Below are 18,307 nucleotides of genomic sequence, written 5' to 3' on the forward strand. Positions count from 1 at the left end.
TTACATGCAGTTGTAAGTTTTACCGTCAGCGCGGATAAATGAAACGGGAACTGTGTTTATAAAACGCATATAGTGTGCTTCAAACCGTGGACGCCTTTGGAACTCGGCGGACATGGTTTCAAACACTCTCATTGTGTGATTCTTTTTCCGTGAGTTTGGATTATTTTAGTCTAAGTGACTGGTGCTGATGAATTGGGGAGACAAGGCGCACATTGCGTGCATGGGTTTTAAACGACAATGAAATAAACAGGGGAATTCAGAAGTGTTCAAAGTTCATCAGATCAATCTCTGAAGGATTGCGACCGCACACGCGAGTTTTAAAGTCTTTATTGTGTCAATTATGTATATCCACATAAAGATGTCGCATAAATTAGTACACAAAACGGGGGTCAAAACAACTTAAAGTGAAATGAGAAATTTCCTTAAATCACTTCCTGTTTTGGGAACACTTGGAAGTAGAGGGTTTGTAATAGCGAGCAGTGTAGACGAAGATAGAAGGCCATGCTGAAATGCAGAAAAAAGAAAATATATTGGGTGTGGGCTGCAAAGAAGCTATTTAAAATGTGTCAGCGCCTCACGCATGTGCTTTGATTTTTCTTTTCTTTTTTTATCGTTTTACACGCGTGTTGAATTTTGCCAGGATGTTAATTTTAGGAACAAAAGGATACGTATCCATTCACTGTATACAAACCTGATCTTGTATATGTATGTTTACATGATTTAGAAGGGAAAGAAAAAAAAATGAACCACAGGAAACTTGGATAAAATAGATAGTTGTCTCCTTAGCAGATGGCAGGTCTAGTGATCTGAGGATATTTCAGTGCGATGGAGGATAATTATGACGACGATCCTCTGGGATTCCTGGCGGAGTTTAAGAAGGGACGTTACATGTCCTTCAGTATCGACAGTAGTAACCTCTACCTGAACGAGATTCCCGAGGGAGAGTGCAGTGACGGTAAGTCAGCCCCCCCCCCTCCACCCACCCACACAACAAACTATAGGATAATTAGGTTTGTCTTGACGTAATATTGTAGATTGATACTATTACAGTGTTAATGTATTTTGATGTAACTTATAAAGTTCGCCTTTTTTTTTTAAAGAAAATTATATAAATCCTTTTTGTCACTTCGAAATATATATATATATATATATATATATATATATATATATATATATATATATATATACAGTTACCTATAAATTTTTATATATAGGTGATTTCAGACATTATTATTTGTGTAAATCTTTTCATTTTTTGATAGCGCGTATCAAATGTTTTCCAAGTAAGTGCATGTATGATTTCTCTTTTTTTTAAATACGATTAATCCCTTTTTCTGTCTATTTCTCATTTGAAAATCTAACGTTATTGATATGGGTTTTCTAAAACAATGCATACCATAATACATCACAATGAATTGATTAAATGCGATGCATGGCATTGTGGAAACTAACGACTTTGAAACGTTCCCTGAATCAAGCGCTTCTCAGTCCGGAGAAGCGTTGCACTGATTCAGATCTCTCGCGAGAAAGTACGATGACTCATAATATCAAGATGAGCCTGGCCTTCTTCCTGTGAAAAGAGGAAACTGTGATTTTTTCATGGATTTAAATTTGAAATACTTTGATTGACGGACATCTATAATATAGTAATGTAAACACTTCATAACATGCCTTTGAAAAGCTTGGTCAGAAATCGTCGTATTATAACTATGAATTCTTGAAAAGTCTTATCGCCAACATTGTTTTCATCTATTCAGAAAATGGAACCAACACTGACTTTAGATCGACCGAGAGCTCTGACCACTTTGACGAAAGTCAGAGTGGTGAAGAGCTAGACCGCATCACACCTCTGATAGAAATGGGCAATGGTGAAAGTATGCATAATAATCACAGAGGATTTGATCTGAGGACATCTGTAGCCATGCCTATGCGTCTGCCGATGCCAGACCCCCATGAGTTGGAGAAGAGGTTCACCAAAGTGCTGGTACGTAAGATGGATGCATGTTAACATTTCATCTTTTTAAAATTTCATTTGTGTTTTGACAGTTTAATGTTTATGAACAAATGTCACATATACATATGATCCATTTAGAGAATCCAAGAGGACCCCCTCCCCTTCCAATTATATTAAAATGTTTAAGTAATAAGCGTGTGCCTGAAAATGAGAAAAGTGGTAAACAGTTCTGTTATAATATTCTTAAACTGTAAAATAAGATTTGTATATACATGATATAGATTCCCAATACATTTAAATCTTTGAAACAAAATATTCGCCATAAAGAAAGATATAATAAATGTGACACTGCATTAATTATTTGATATACCGGTATTTGATTCATTAAAATCAACATGCAGTTAAGCAATAAGATAGTTTTGGTGTTTGTTTGATAGAATACAAAACACAATGAATGAAATTGTAGTCAGTGTACAAAACAACATTGGCTACCTACCTAGTCTTTGTTGCACCTGGAGGCACATAGGGCAGGGACTAGGGATATCGATATCTATTCTTCTCTGTTCCTTTCTGTCCTTTCTGTTTCTCCCCAGGTAAGATTCATATCCTTGGGGTTTTTTTTGGAACGGGTCACCTTCATGTTGTTCTTGGTACAAACCAACCTAGTGCAGTCTCATTGTCACTGTATCATTTTCATGTTTTATGCTGACAGAAAACTGATGTGAAATGAGTGTATTGAAATATAAGTGTGTATGTATATACAAATGCACTTTAGTAAAAATAATTTTTCTCTTTTAAAATAACTTGTTTAAAACCTAGGATTTTAGAAGTAGTGTAGTACCTGGCATTGTCTATGCTAGCAATCAATTATGTGGAACAAACTCTAAGAAAATATCATATATATACACCAGCTCAATATATTTAAACAGCATGTTTAAAAACAATTTAACATGATAGTGGTGTTTATTAGAATTATAGTGAAAAACAGTAATGTAACTGAAGCTCTGACACAGATGTCTCACTCAGCAGGCGACTTTAAAAAAACTATGCTGAATGTATACCAATGCCCTGTGTATATTGCTAATGAAGAAATTTGGTGTTGGTTTTTGTAAATAGATCAATCTTTGCTACCATTTTAGAATGAACTAGGTTAAAGTCAACAGCATTTGGCTGAATGAATACCAATGAAAGTATTTGAGATCTAGTAAATCTTTCTAATCTTTCTATATCTGCATAGATCTCAAATACTTTTTTTTTTTTTTGAAAAACAAACTTCCTGCATGATGAAATTTTATGAATCAAATATATCTACTTAAAAATACTTGAGGGAAATTGTTCTCACAATCATCAATAAATATTTGATTTAAATCTGTGTATGTGAAAGAGAGGAAAACACATCAATTTGTTTAAAAAAGAATATAATGTACAAACTTGCTTAAGATACAGTTACTTGAACAAGAGATTTAAAGAATATTAAATTGTATGTAAAGCAAATCAGAATATGATTTTAAATATGGTACATGTATGTAAGGTTTCTTACTGTTTCTTAGAACTACTCAAATATGATTGAGTAAATTAATATACTTGATGACTGTCAAATTATTTCACTGGCAAATGTCTTAATAAATGCTTAACAAGTTAGTAATGAACCTCATATAGGCCTAATAATAGAATCTCATAAAAGTCGTAGCATTAAGAAGCCACACCCTGTTTGACCTTTGTTAACCCCGCTGACCTCACAAAGCTCCTGGTTGTAGGATGTCTTATGATGCAATGATTGACAGCTGAGTGGATACATGTTATGTCGGTCACTCATCAAGACTACATTCCACGATAGGTCATAGCAAAAGCTTGCTCTTAAAATACCACAAAAACAGTAGTGGAAAAACACCTACATAGTATATAAACACCTACATAGTACATAGTATATGAACCCTCATGTTTGTATTGGTCAATCTCTGTGGGGGAAAATGTTTTGTATTGAGGGGGAAATTATGTCCATCCCCATCCCCCTTCCCCCAGAAATACAAACGACAAATGAAAAATTGCAGCATGCTTAAATGAAAGCAAGTGAACTTTTTGCCTTTATCATCTACATCATGTGAAAATATGTTTTATACATGCATGCATTTGAAACATTTCATGTGTGCTAAATCAAGTGTTAGACCTCTATCTGTGTTTTTCTTATTAATTTGCATTCATGTTCTCTTCCCTCCCCCTGAAATACGTCTGAAAAATTGCACTGAATAGAATATTATTATTGAGTTACATAATCGTAAATTATTTTCACCATTAAATTTATCTTCATGCAATATGTCATGTATTTATTGGATATATGTCATGGATTTATTGATACTGTGGGTACATGTCACAAAAACTATGCTGTATTAGTAGTAGTATTATAAGGTACATGTTACACCCAATGCACCTGTTGTAAACTTCATTGTTGTGTGCATAACATGCAGCTCATTGATTGATAAACATTTAATTTATTCCATGGATTCTACATGGAAATACAAAAGTACAATACACACCTACTCTGTCATCATTCTAATTTCTGGAAGAATCTGCATTCAGATAATTTGTCTGTGCATTAGATGTTTCTGGAGTTTTGCTAAATTACTTTTCCCATAAGCATTACATTATAAAGGCTTATGACCCTAAAAGCCCTATGTGTGTGCAACATCCTGCAGAGTTGTGGCCATGTTGTGTTCTGTTCACTGTGTCTATTTGTCTGTTCTCCTCCAGTTTTCTTCTTCTTTGCTTTCTGTCTATTCATTTTGACAAAAAGTAGGGAAACAGTCTAAGCATTGTGATTCTGTAGTTATCTTTTTGACGTTCCCCCTTTCATTTTTCTTCTTCCCATATATTAGACTCTTTTTTTTCTGACTCTTTTTTTCTGACTCTTTAATGCAAAGAATATTAATGAAATGAAACCTTTGCATCTCTTTATAGTACTTTGAAGAGAGTGAATTGTGACATCAACCATTATAAATCTTTCGTGATGATCTTCATTGTACACTGTAATGTTGAATTGGTTCTGATCATGCTGTTACATCTTCCTCATCATTATACACCTGTAACTGTAATTGTAGTATGCGGTCCTATGCCTTACATTCAGGAGCAGGTTGAACCATTTCTATTTTCTAGGCTTGGATGTAATTGCTTTAACAGCTGTGTGTGTGATCTGAAGGTTTCTCTTACACTGACTGCAGACTGCACTATAACTCTGTATATTACACACAGTGATAACAATGAAGCTCTGTGAGTCGGGGATTTTTGTATCTCATGTAATTCCCACAGAGTTAAAGATGTGTTGCTTGGCTTAATCAATTTGTTTCCTCAAAATATTTATTATTTCGTTGGTTTTGTAATGTCAGTCTCACATCTCTCTCTAACATTTGATTTATGATTTAAAATCAAGAAATTGCAAATGTCTTTGTTCTGATTTGGGCTTCAACGGATGATATAAGTTCTTTTTAGTGTTTTGATAATTTACAGTTTCTAAATCTCCCTTAAAATATGGGTATTACGCCAGTGACTGTAGGGATGATGATGGGGAGAGAATAGCTTTAATGAACATTTATCCCATTAGGGGAGACCTGACAATTTTCATTTGCATACAATAGGGTGAGGCAAGCATAAGCTAACATAACAATAAGCAAACATTTTTATCAGTAAAGTTGAGCAAAATAAACCCAATAGTTTTTTATTTCCAATTAACTAAAAATGATAATTTTTGTTTTTCAAACTTTCTTTACTTTGGTTATGGTCTAACTATTCAAATGCGAATCAGCTAGCCAATAAGGGAAGTATCTTTAGGGCCATTTGTATAACAGTCTCTTTGGCTCCATACTGTAGGCATTTAGTATATTTAGGAAGGATATTATAGATCTGAAGTGAACTTGCCAGATATGGGGTTTAGGCCTTTTGAAGTCAATATATTGTCATCAAATTGCATCATTTTGATAGCATCTACAATTGCATCAATAGTTTGTTGTTAGTTGTTATTATGTTCATTTTTGGAATTGTAGGTTTTTAGACAGTCCTTTAGCTTGTCTGAGTGACAGGTTGCTTGGTGTTTTAATCTGCACAGAATCGATCATATGCGATATATCATCAGTCATCGGTGCTGAATTCTTTCCTTCATTTGTCCTTGATAACTTTCACAGATGACTGATAACAAGTTATATTTCCATCTCGACCTGATCTCAATATCATACAACAAATTTGATGGGGTCCCCGTCTCCCCACTGTGAACTCCATCTCAATCAGATGTGGTGAATCTCCTCAGAAACCGCCCCGCCCTCAGACCTAACACATCTATCTGCTAAATGTTTACATATAGGAGCCGATAAATTTAGAACCTGAGAAATGTTTCCCTGCAGATAATCTTGTTCTAAGACGCTGCTTCCGCCCAGTATATTATCATGTCAATATGCAGTTGCACTTTTTCGAAGAAGATAGCTCAGTACAAATTACCTGGAATATAATAGGTTTCTATATGTATCTTTTATGACTTTTAGAAATGAAAATGTTTCCATTACGACAAGATTAAAAAAAATGAAAGTGATCATTGCAGAAAAAAACTTACATCACAAATTATTGGTTATGTATTTTCAGCAATGCTAGCTACCTTCATACCCACAAATAAATATTTAAAGAAAGCATTTTATTGTTGAAGTTTGGACTGGCAATCAGTTTCATTATCATAATATTATGATCATGACCTTTCCTATGATTTTGCCTCCCTTTTGTTTTGATTAATAGTAAATAATGCACAAGACCAAATGTTTCAAAATTTCAGACATTCTTTGTTACATTGTAAAATATATTTTGTACCTAATATACCATCTTAATGTTCTGAGTAAATGAATAAATCAAAAAATTGTTTCATTTTGGTTTTAATTACGTTGTTTGTGCATTGCAGGCCTCTATGGATCTTCCTCCTGACAAAGCCAAGGTACTCAAAGGTTACGACGACGAGAAGAAATGGGACTTGATTTGTGACCAGGTACGGCTCTAATCAATGTATGCTGAAGGGTACTGCTTATTTCTGATCAAAGTGGTTCTCTGTATGTGTTTTTCTTAGTCATCGGCGGGTAGATTTAGATCAAAACTTGCTTTGATATATGTTCGTGTGACTTCAAAATGAACCATAGGTTAACAAAGAAGTTGTTCCCTCCAAATATACACCAACCTACTCCTAATCAAACAAATATTGAATGGTACATGGAAATGAAATTAGCTAACAGGTACAGACAACATGGAATTTTTTAAAAAAGATTATGGAAATCCTATAGGTTTGTTAATTTTTTTTTAACTTCAAAACTTACATACGTCTATAAAAAAAAAAAAAAGGTAGAAGAATTCGGATGATAAGATGTTTGAGATTCTTTAATTTAAATGCAGTTTTTACATTTGGAATGTGTCAAAAGACGGAAGGATTTGCCTCACTAGATGGTATACTGCCTCACCCAATCTATTCTCACATACACAACAAATTTTATTTGGGTGACTGATGTAGTGCAATGAGAGGTATCAATATAGCAAGTGTACTTAACATTCATTTTTACTTAAATTTCGGTTCCCCCTTTTTTAATGAACCTTTTTTTTTTTTTGAAGCAATTCAAGAGCACTGCAAGCCTATTAAACTGAGCTTGAGGAAATGAGTTCTCTTGGCAGGTTTGGCAAGAGTTTTTTCTAACAGGATTTAAACAAATAAAGCTGCTCTAACATGGAAAAAAAAGTTTCAGAAAAATAAATTGAATTCAACATGGATACTCATAAAACTCTCTTACATAATGGTGAGAACTACATTCAATTGCAAGTTAATTTTCTTGGTGTGTGAGATGTACGAAGGAAAAAAAATGCTTCCTCTCTTATCTTTAATGGAGACCGATATGAGCTAACATGGCAGATTTTTTTTTAAAGCGTTAAATAAGAATAGATGTGATTGTGGAAGCTTTGCAATAAATTCACTGATCAACTGAAGCAGGAAAGCATTGCACACATAAGAGCATTGCCATATTACAAACTACCATTGTACAGTTTTCTTTTTTCTATTGTTGTTCTATTTGAAGATGCTGATCCTTTCACCCTTTCACAAGATTATAAATCTGGTGTTGTTAGTGTACATGCATTTTCCCTTTTCACAATAAGATTTTATTTTTTGCAGGAAATATGAAACAGGAATTATTTCACTTGTGTCTGATTTTATGCCAAGTTTTACTGCGCAACACCAATACTCTCTCTCTCTCTCTTTCTCTCTCTCTCTCTCTCTCTCTCTCTCTCTCTCTCTCTCTCTCTCTCTCTCTCTCTCTCTCTAAAACAAGGAAAAATTAATTCACTAAAAATAAAAAACATTAATGCCAATTAGCTTATTATTAGAAAATGTGAATGCTCTGAAAATAGCATAACATGCAATGAACAACTAGTTTAAAAGTAATCCTGCATGGCACGCCCTTGACCTCACATGAATACACAAATATTGTAAGCTTGGGGGGAGGCTGACTTCAAGATCCATAGATGTCAGGTTTATGCAGAAAAAAAAATGTTACAAGCATTTTTTGAATACCAAACTTCACAATGGTTCATTGCAGGGGAGTTTGAAAGGCCGACTCTATGAAAATGTTTGTTAGGCCTTTGAGGTTAATGTTTTACATAACACAAGAGAGGATCAGAAAGATTATAGCTGTTGGATAGTGGTACAGACTGTTAATGAAGTACTTTATATAATTTATGATGTGATAATATTAATATGCATAATCCATCAATACAACTTAATACAACAATAAAAGCACCCTCCTACAAGAAAAATAAAAATAAATAAACACTTATTGTACTGTTATTTTAGCCAGCATTTGATTACTTCATGTATACATACGTCTATATATTATATTATAAGACATAGTGAATATATAGAGTAAGTGAATATGAAAGTATCGTGTAAAAAAAAAAAAGAAAGTAAGAAACAGCCATCTTTATGTAAATAATTCAGAAACAGCAATCAATTAAGAACCAGCAGTTTGGACAGTTACCAGTTGAAGGAAATATTCTATTCAATCACACACACTATGAAATCATTTGAAATTTGTCTCATTTGAAGCAAATGTGAAAAAAGTCAGATTCTGGTCTATTATATAAAAAAAAAGGCCAAAGGCTCTATAGTACAATGACTAGCTAAAGAGTGCCTTATGAAACAAGTTTTTCTGCCTCTAACATTTTCTGTGTTTTGTGTTCATTCTAACAGATGCAGGAAATTATTACTGAATCACTTATAATTGCCTTGGTTCTCAGGTTAATTGAAGATTAAATCATTCAGCAGTGTAGGCTGAAGAAACCATACAATGCTAAATGCCTAATTTAACACGGTGATTCAAAAATCATATGGAGTTCATCAGAGAATTGAGAGAGATCTGCAGACATGTGTATTTTGTAGTTACTACATCGCGTAGTTATAGTAAATCTGTCTAGTACAGTGTACAGCAATGTGATCATAATGATTCAGCTTGCTCTAGAAAGTAGAAATACAAAGTATGATTAGGACAGAGAAAAGGGAAAAAAATGGGAGACAGACAAAAAGAGAGTCATTTTGACTAACGTTCAAAGAAATCAATTAGTGTCAGGGCATATTTTGCTGCAAGGAATCAAGAGCAAAAAATTGACCCGATAAACAATTACTGGGGTGTGTGAGATCATAGCTCTCAGGCAAAGCTCTACAATCCGCAGTGGAATCCATGGAATTGTGAAGAATTTAGACAGAAAAATCATGAAGTGCATCTCAAATAGGCTCTGAATAATGGAACTTTGTTTATTAACAATAATCAAGTAGTGATTTTTTCGAAGATTTCTGCAGGATAAGTCCTGTATGCATTTCTAGAAGTCTGGAGATAAAGCCAGGAGCAACGTGAATGTGACCAATTTATCACTGTTAATTAGATTGCATTTGCTACAGCAAACATCCACATTGATTTTGAGTATTGTTTTATTGTTTCTACCTTAGTAGAAACTGGGGAATGCTAAACCAATTGTAACATGGCATTTATTGAGTTTTTCCCTTAAATTTCTGTTATCTATTATAATCGTTTGAGATAAATTATGAAAAATATCTAAAAAAAAAAAAATCTTTAATTCAGATATAATTTTTATAGTGTTTTATTTTATTCACTTAAATTTTGGCAATAAATCTTTAATTTAACACCCCCCTCTACCCCACCTACACACTTAACATTTTCATTATAATAATTAGCTTAACGTTATTAATATCATGAATTTGTATACATGCATCTACTTGTGAAATGTATATAAATTCTGTCTGACATCACAGAAATCATTTTATTTCTTAATTCCTTGATTTAATATTAATGATAACCCTTGTTCCTCTGAAGGATTTACAATTCCTGGTTGGTTAATACTTCTGCATACACTGGGATGTTAGGTGACGCCACATTTTAGGTTGTAACTCAATGAACAACTTCAGCAGCACAATTTATTTAATGTTCAGATAGATTCAATGGTCTGTCATAGGAATGTGAAAACAGTTTCTTTTGCTATTTCAACTATGTCCAAAATTCAAGCCTCTTGATTATTTATTGTTCTAAATTTCATAACTCATTCAGTATTCATGAGACAGCATTTCAAATTCACTGAAGCTGTGAACACTGCAATCAAATTAAATTGTCACATAAACATGATAAAGATAAGGCAAAAATATCATACATAGTTGAAATAGCAGGCCATTCGATGTACACAATACCCAGCCATTAGTTTGGCTGTTATTTGGACCATTTATCACACGAGCTAGTAAGGAGATGTTATGTTAACAAATGTATCGGTGTATCCCGTGATATCGGAGGTCCTTCAGGTGTTTTGTAAGGTAGTGACCCCAAAAAGAATCGGGAGATAATATACCACCCAGATAAGGATCAGTGGAGGCAATTTACAGCCATGCAGACATTACAGCTGTACACATTGAGGAATGACCCTCAAGTACTTGGTTCAGTTATGTTCATTGAGAACTCTTAAATTGAACAACTTAAATCTGCACTGCTAATACTTTACACTCAGATTAGTATTAAGTAGCTGCCATTAGGGGAAACTGATACTGATACTAGAATATGTGCATTAGTGCTGTATATAAAAGCAAATTGAAGGATGGTTGGCCGGGGGAGCTTATTTGATGAATTTGTTAGCATGTGGTTTAACATCAATAAGGCCTTGCCCCGCACCTTTGAACACACCTTCAATAAGTTTCTTTCACAGTAGTGATATTCATGTTCAGTTTACATTAAAACATGATTATTTTAGTGTACATGTGTGCTTTGATTGAGGTTATGATTCACACAAGGTGGGCTTCACAGAGGGTGACCTAATCCCCGCCGATGACTAGCTGATCTTCTTTGTTATGGAGCTCCTTCATATCATTTCATTCAAATGGAAATGTCTTGAAAAACTTTAAAATATAAGTTTATTCCAAAGATCTGCTATTTATATATTCTACAAAGTTTATTTAGCAGACAATGAGGGGTCATGAAGTATAAATATTTACAAAAATACTTCCTGGGGGGGGGATGTATCAAAACATGAAAAAAAAAAATTGAGCACAATATGTTCTTAACTCGATAATGATCCAAGAGTTTTGTGTTTTGTAGGAGCGAGTACATGCCAAGGATCCACCCCATGTGTATCTTGACAGACTCCGAACATACCTAGACCCACGGAACAGTCGCGGATCTCGTGTTGTAAGTTTCTTTTAGTAGTAGTAAGAATTTCCAACCCATGACATAGTAACAATTTTATGCTGTTTTTACTAAAGTATGTCTGGATTTCTTAGGAAGAGGGCAGTCCCTTATGTTGTAGAAAAACGGCTGAGGTATATGTATAATAATTATATTCAGGAATTTGAGTACTGTATGACACAGAAAACAGATCATATATATGTAATCTGTATATTGATTTATACATTATGTATGTGTATTGGAAATAATATTGATATATTATGCTGTACATACAATTTATGTTATTTTTCTTGATTGCATCTCTGATGTTTTTGATAGATATATTTTGATTATGGAAAGTAATATTGATATCAATTTAACAATTTATAGATTTATATATGAATTAAATCAATTAATGTACAATGTATATGTACAATGGAGATCCATATACCGGTACTGTGTTTACATATACATATCTACACATGTCATGTAGGTAAAAGAGACTAGATATTCTTTGACTTAAGGAGACTTTGTCCATGGGAGACTTTATTTTTGCCTGTTTTCTCTCATTGTCTTTTGGCGAAACAACAGAACTAATCTTTTATATTTCACCTCATCTATCCCTTATTTGTAAGTGAATGTGTTAGAACTGAGCTAATTTAAAGTTATATTACCTGAAGCACAACTGGCAGTGTTAGGCAAACATAAACAGGACACGATATAAAACCCATTTATTTGAGAAAAAATGGGGCAAGTTGAAAATAACCCATTACATATACTGTTTATAATATAAGAGTAAACATTGACTTTTTTAAAGGGAGAATTCTTACTGATGGTTGGTATTTTATTCCACCTAACATACATTTGAAAAATAAATTGATAGCTAATTGCTAGTAGTTAGCAAGAATGAATTTTAAAGAACATTTTCATTGGAACATTTCTATTGGAAGAAGAATTTTAAAAAAGAAATTGTTAAATAGATTACTTTCATTGTCAGCTTTTTTTCTTCTGGGTTGTTTATCAAAAAGAACTGATTATGTAAGCTGTGCATTTTAAAAATATTTAGTTACAATAAATGAGAAGTTTGTAGTGTAGAATTACACTTAATGATACATTGGATAGTACAGAGGCCAATGCTATTTATGGCCTAGACAAATCCATCTTAATCTCATGTTTTTAAATCCACTTTTTGGGGGAATAGATAGTGTACTTTTAATTTATGAATTCCTTTTTGAAGATCAAATTTTTCAAAAATAGATACTTTTGGTTTTTGGTATGAGCCATATGCATGTGAATCTTTAGTGTATTCAATTTCATTGCTTTGTTAACAAAAAACATGTATGAAGGAGAATTATTTTTCTTGCTGTATAAAAAAGCTATCAGACGAGGTCACTAATCTTGCTGGTTATGCAATTTTCACATTCACCATTGAAAGTGAACACGGCGCTGTATTGTAAGGAGATTGTTGCTAGGTGTAACACCCAATTCATACACATTCCTATAGCAGCAGAAACTATAGAAACTAGAGCAGCTACACAACTAATTTCTCTAGGTCTCTGAATTGCCTGCCAATTTAGGATTGAATTTGTTTTGACTTTTTCAGAAATGTTGGTTAGATTTGTCATTGCTTGCTGTTTTAGAACTAGATAACATTATTTATGAACACCTGTTACCTGATATTTTGGCAATTAATAGTACTATAGGAAAGGCTTGCCCAGTTTTACCTATTGAAGTAGTGTCCCTTTGTTGGTAGATTACAGACTAATTGTATGAGGCAAATTTTACAAGGCTTGAAAGTAGAGATGTTTTATAAAACCCACCAGTAGTGTGACATCAGTAGGTTAAATATTTTTCTAATGCCAGATACAACTCAGGTTTTTGTAATAAATTTTGAACTTAATTTATTGTGCATAATTTCACCCACTTATTTGAAGAGGTTACTGTTTTTCAAGTAACCTGACAATAAGAAATGGACTGGATCTGGCAGTAGGCTTTGTTTGTGTTGAGCTATACCTCCGTTTACCATTTATGCCCACATTTATTTCAGCACGATACTTGCGTTGCCCTTCACCTGGTGGCCTTCCCTTTGCAGTGTGGATTAGATGCCGTACGTCATCGTAATTTTCCTCATCACTGCTTCACATTGCCGTGTATTTTTGGTTTCTGCCATCATTGTATTTTTGTGTATCTACATGTGCTTTAACGTGTTAGATTTATTTATTTCAGCTTTTTCAGCTGATGATTTTTTTGCATGAATAAATGTATATTTAAAAAAAAAAAACACAACCACCACCATCAACCCCCCCCCCCCCCTTCAAAAAAAAAAACCCCCCAGATCAAGTAATGTTATATTTTTATCTATATTTAGTACATATTCTCTTTGAAGCAAAATTCCATGAAATAATACAATGCAGTATTAAAGGTTATAAACAGGAAGGTATTCTTATAGTGACTCATTGTAACACTTTACAAAGGAAACTTAAATATGGATTATATGTTGCTCTGAAGTGTTTTCTGCAGATACGGATGTCAAAGCTCTGTCTAGCTGTGTGCAAAGCCACTTACTGAAGACTGTAATCAAACCCTTATTTAAGTCTAAATATTTGTCCATTGCTCCCAAAATATCTAAACAGTATTTAAGAACTGGACAAGTCCTTTTAGGAATACTGTATAGTATCCACCAATGTGCATATAGTTTTATATGACTATATATATGTGTTCCATAAAGAACATTTTTCTTTAAGGCTTAAATTAAACCAAAGGTAACCAAGCTATTACAGTTAATTGTAATATAAAGCAGTCAAAAACCAAGTGTGTAATTAGTTTTATTATACTTGTGTTGCATATTGAAATGTCATAATATATGAAAAAAATGCTACATAATTAGCTGTTCATGCAGTTGTTAAAAGCAGTGTCAGCCAGAAATATTGAAATATATTAAATAATACAGGTATACATGTATAAGTAAAAGTGAATACCAGTATATATGCTTTGTTTGCTTCTCTTGGGTTTAATTAGAGAATTCCCTTTGATTTAGCTAATGGGAGCTTGTGTCTACCCGGATGTAAGTTACAATGTATGCATTCTATTTCAACTTGTTCAAGTTTTACAGTAACAGAAATCTTGCCATCAAGCAGTTTTGTTTTGGTGTTGTGTTTCACTGTACCTATATAGCTGCAGTCTTTATGGATCAGTTTTTGTTTTTGTTGCCCTCTAGCCATTACTGTAAAGTTTTGTTTCCTTATTTGCTCAAATTTAGTTTGCATGTATTTTATTTATGATAAAAATAGGATTTTAACAAACCTTACAACAAAACTGGGTCAAAACTTTATCATGTCGCAGTTGTCAGATGGGGAATAGCACCGTATAAGATATGAGTTAACCAATGTGTGCTCACCAGATTTTGTTTGTTAAAATTCTATTTTTTGTAAACTGACATAATTATATGTATGTTTCATTATGAAAGTTGTAGTTATGTCCATGTACCTCACAGTTACCATGGTTACCATTCAGTAAACAATAAGAATATTTGACCAGTTAACATGCCTGTGCTATAATGTTTACCCAGTGACTACAGCCTCACTTTCATTCCATTATGAATCGCGTGATATCCCACATAATCATTTTACACATGTTTTTTCAAAATCAGCATTCATCTTACATAAGTCATTTTAAAAAAAGATTGACTATTTTCAAATCTTTTATTAGCATCTAAGTGAAATAGTATGGTTACGTGATTCTTCCTGCAAACAATTCTGTGAAATCAGATTGTTTGAATAGTGCAAGTCACATACATGTACTTAAAAATTGTTGAGATAGAATAAAAATGCAGGAAAAAAGTACTTGATATTGCATAGATCTCCATAGAACTTTTGTTTTCTCTAACTCATTGCAGTTTATTAGATATATTATGTGATGAACTTAATAAATGACATATTTAATTCAGCATATGATATATATTTGCTTTACACAGTGTTTTCACGTAAGTTTCTCTCAGTCTGGTTATGTTGGACTAATATACCTCTGCACTGTAATTGCTGGAAAATGGAATGTCATTATACATTTAGAGCAATGTTGTCTCACTAATGAGCTGAACTTGTGCCGCTAAATATAGGCGCCTTGGATCTATACTTAGATCTGTCGTGGATGTGTTGTGGTATTTTACCTCAGTAGATGGTAGGACACTGGACCTTGATCACTCCAGTCACATTGGCTATGGCTTACATGCGCCCACAGAAGTTAGGCCCTCTAGAATTCAGTACACCTCAGACTAAAACCATATCATGAATGTCAAATATCAACAATATCAATATTGTATATAAGTATACTTTCTTTAATATATAGACTCATGAATATGAAATGTTGTATATGTATATAAATATGCTATTAGATTTATTTCTATATTTATTAAATGATCAATTGGATTCCATTGATTTAAGAAAAGTTTAATGTGTTTTTTTTATATCATTGAATTTTCATTGACATCAAGCTGTAATGGGCATGCTTACCCTCCCTATGGTAGAGGTGTTTTGTAGTTCATTAGATGTAGAGTTTGGAGGTTTTTTCTGCTTCATTGCTTTGCCTCCTTTCTGCTGCTTTTTTGACAGAGCATTGTTATGTTTTTACAGAAGAAGAAAAACTTGAATGATATATCCTCCACACAAGTTTTGAGAGACTTAGAAATCTCGCTGCGGACCAACCATATAGAGTAAGTAGATGATTGCATTCCACAAATTTGTGCATTGTTGATTGATTTAAAAATATTATTAGTATTAATTTATACAAATCATAAATTATGCCAAATTTGCCTTTGATTCAAATGTGTCTTTTTATGAAATCCATTTCACAGCTAAGATGTTGAAGAAATGAATGGCAATGTTAAATTTAAGTTAATTGGGATATATAATTGGTTGGTCGCGTGACTGAATCCTGTAAAGCTGGAAGGGGTTCATAAGATTTGATCATGTACCAACCGAGTTCATACCCCAATTAACTTTGTTACATTACTATTTATTTCTTAAAAGTGAAATTGTTTTGAATTAAAAACAAATTGTATTTTTGTTATTGACTTGTATAAATAATGCAAGTCAGTCCATAAGCTTGACAATGTGGATTGGTTGTGATGACTAAACTGACTCCATGATCCTTTTAAAAGTGCTTCCAGAGATAAATGTTTTTTTCTACACAGTAGGTTCATGTGCAGAAATATATTTGCTAATGTAATTATTTTAAAATCAACCTTTATTCACATTCCTTAAAATTTTGCAAGGTAAACCAGAACCTCGGAGTCAAGAATATACATGTATCTCAATGCAAAACTATTCCTTTCAGGTTACCTGTATTTTGTTACAGTGTATTTAACTTGCACTCTGTTTCAAAATTTAGTTATGCAAACAAGTTGATTACTTGTAAATTGCAAAATTAAATGGCTTCTTATAACGGTTTAAATATGTTGTTCCTGATGTGAAATATGTAATAGAAAACATTTCTTATACTGACCACTAATTGTATTCTGTGATGTAGATGGGTTCGGGAGTTTCTGAGCGAAGACAATCAGGGGCTGGACGTCCTTGTAGATTACCTGTCCTTCAGTCAGGTCGTCATGAGGTAAGACTAAATCCAGCAAACGGAAATTACCTTAAAGGTTTCCAAATCCATAACATTTATTTATAACTGGGTTAATTGTTATGAAAAATATTATTTAATAAATCATAAAACATGCAAACAAAACAAAATGGTACTGTATACCAATTTTTATTCGCGCTGACTTTATTTCGCGATGAACTGCCAATAAACTGGTTCGCGAAGCCTTATGTTTGCGACCAAACCTTATCCAGACGTATTTTTATAAAAACGATAGACAAAGGATTGGTTTGCAGCGAGAAATTTTCGCTCTAACTAACCTCGCGAAAAAATAAAACAAATAAAAGTTGGTTTACAGTATTTGATATTTTATACATACATAGAATGGTGATATCTTTGTTTTGATAATTTAATGTACAAATTGTGTGTGTTGAATAATAGAAAGGAGCAGCTACTGAACAAAGAGAAGAGTACCAGTTTAGATGGTCTAGTCAAAAGTCCGGCCAGGAAACTGAAGCGGTCAAACACAATAGGATCTCCACGTCACACCAAGATGTCCAAACTCAACATGGGGGAGGCCAGGGATGACGTCCATGTCTGTATCATGTGTCTGAGGGCAATAATGAACCACCAAGTAAGTGTACAACCAATCAAGCTGTTTAGCTCATGTTGTATGGTACACAACCAAGTAAGTGTCCAACCAATCAAGCTACCGGTATCTAGTTCATGTTGTATGGTACACAACCAAGAGTCTAAAGCCAGCAATTGACCAAGTCGAATGTGTTTCTCTGGACTGCAAATTGCTGTTTGAATTTACAAATATCCTTTTGAGGATATTATTTTCGTAGTATTTCCAAAACTAAAATCAAATAGTAAATCTAAATTTGTGCATACACGTTAAAAAAGCTCACTCTAAATTTATATTATGCTGCATGTCTGTTACAAAGTATGAAAATTGATATGTTTCATATGCCTTAAAGTTATCTTGTGTATAAAGGACAAAGTTTATGAAAGATGTCTTGATTCAGTGATGTCTATTGATTTATTAATG

The 18,307-nt window shown here is 33.2% G+C and overlaps 1 protein-coding gene across 13 annotated transcripts in view; it reads left to right on the plus strand.

Moving 5' to 3' along the window:
- LOC105326194 (formin-like protein) overlaps positions 1-18,307 on the plus strand; it is a 34,035-nt gene continuing 15,728 nt past the window's right edge. For 2 of the 13 annotated variants that reach the window (XM_066073814.1, XM_066073813.1), the window contains exons 1-10: positions 2-955; positions 1,263-1,283; positions 1,758-1,984; positions 6,885-6,968; positions 11,608-11,697; positions 11,790-11,828; positions 14,711-14,749; positions 16,302-16,381; positions 17,197-17,280; positions 17,698-17,890. In XM_066073814.1, coding sequence (XP_065929886.1) covers positions 826-955; positions 1,263-1,283; positions 1,758-1,984; positions 6,885-6,968; positions 11,608-11,697; positions 11,790-11,828; positions 14,711-14,749; positions 16,302-16,381; positions 17,197-17,280; positions 17,698-17,890 — 987 coding nt within the window. In that variant the 5' untranslated portion in view covers positions 2-825. Of the gene's footprint in view, positions 956-1,262; positions 1,284-1,493; positions 1,652-1,757; positions 1,985-6,884; positions 6,969-11,607; positions 11,698-11,789; positions 11,829-13,720; positions 13,781-14,710; positions 14,750-16,301; positions 16,382-17,196; positions 17,281-17,697; positions 17,891-18,307 lie in introns of those variants that run through there. The other 11 variants (XM_034452878.2, XM_066073810.1, XM_034452889.2 and 8 more) reach the window with 11 other exon arrangements.

Source organism: Magallana gigas, chromosome 10 (genome assembly GCF_963853765.1).
Source record: "Magallana gigas chromosome 10, xbMagGiga1.1, whole genome shotgun sequence".
Classification (NCBI taxonomy): Eukaryota; Metazoa; Mollusca; class Bivalvia; order Ostreida; family Ostreidae; genus Magallana; species Magallana gigas.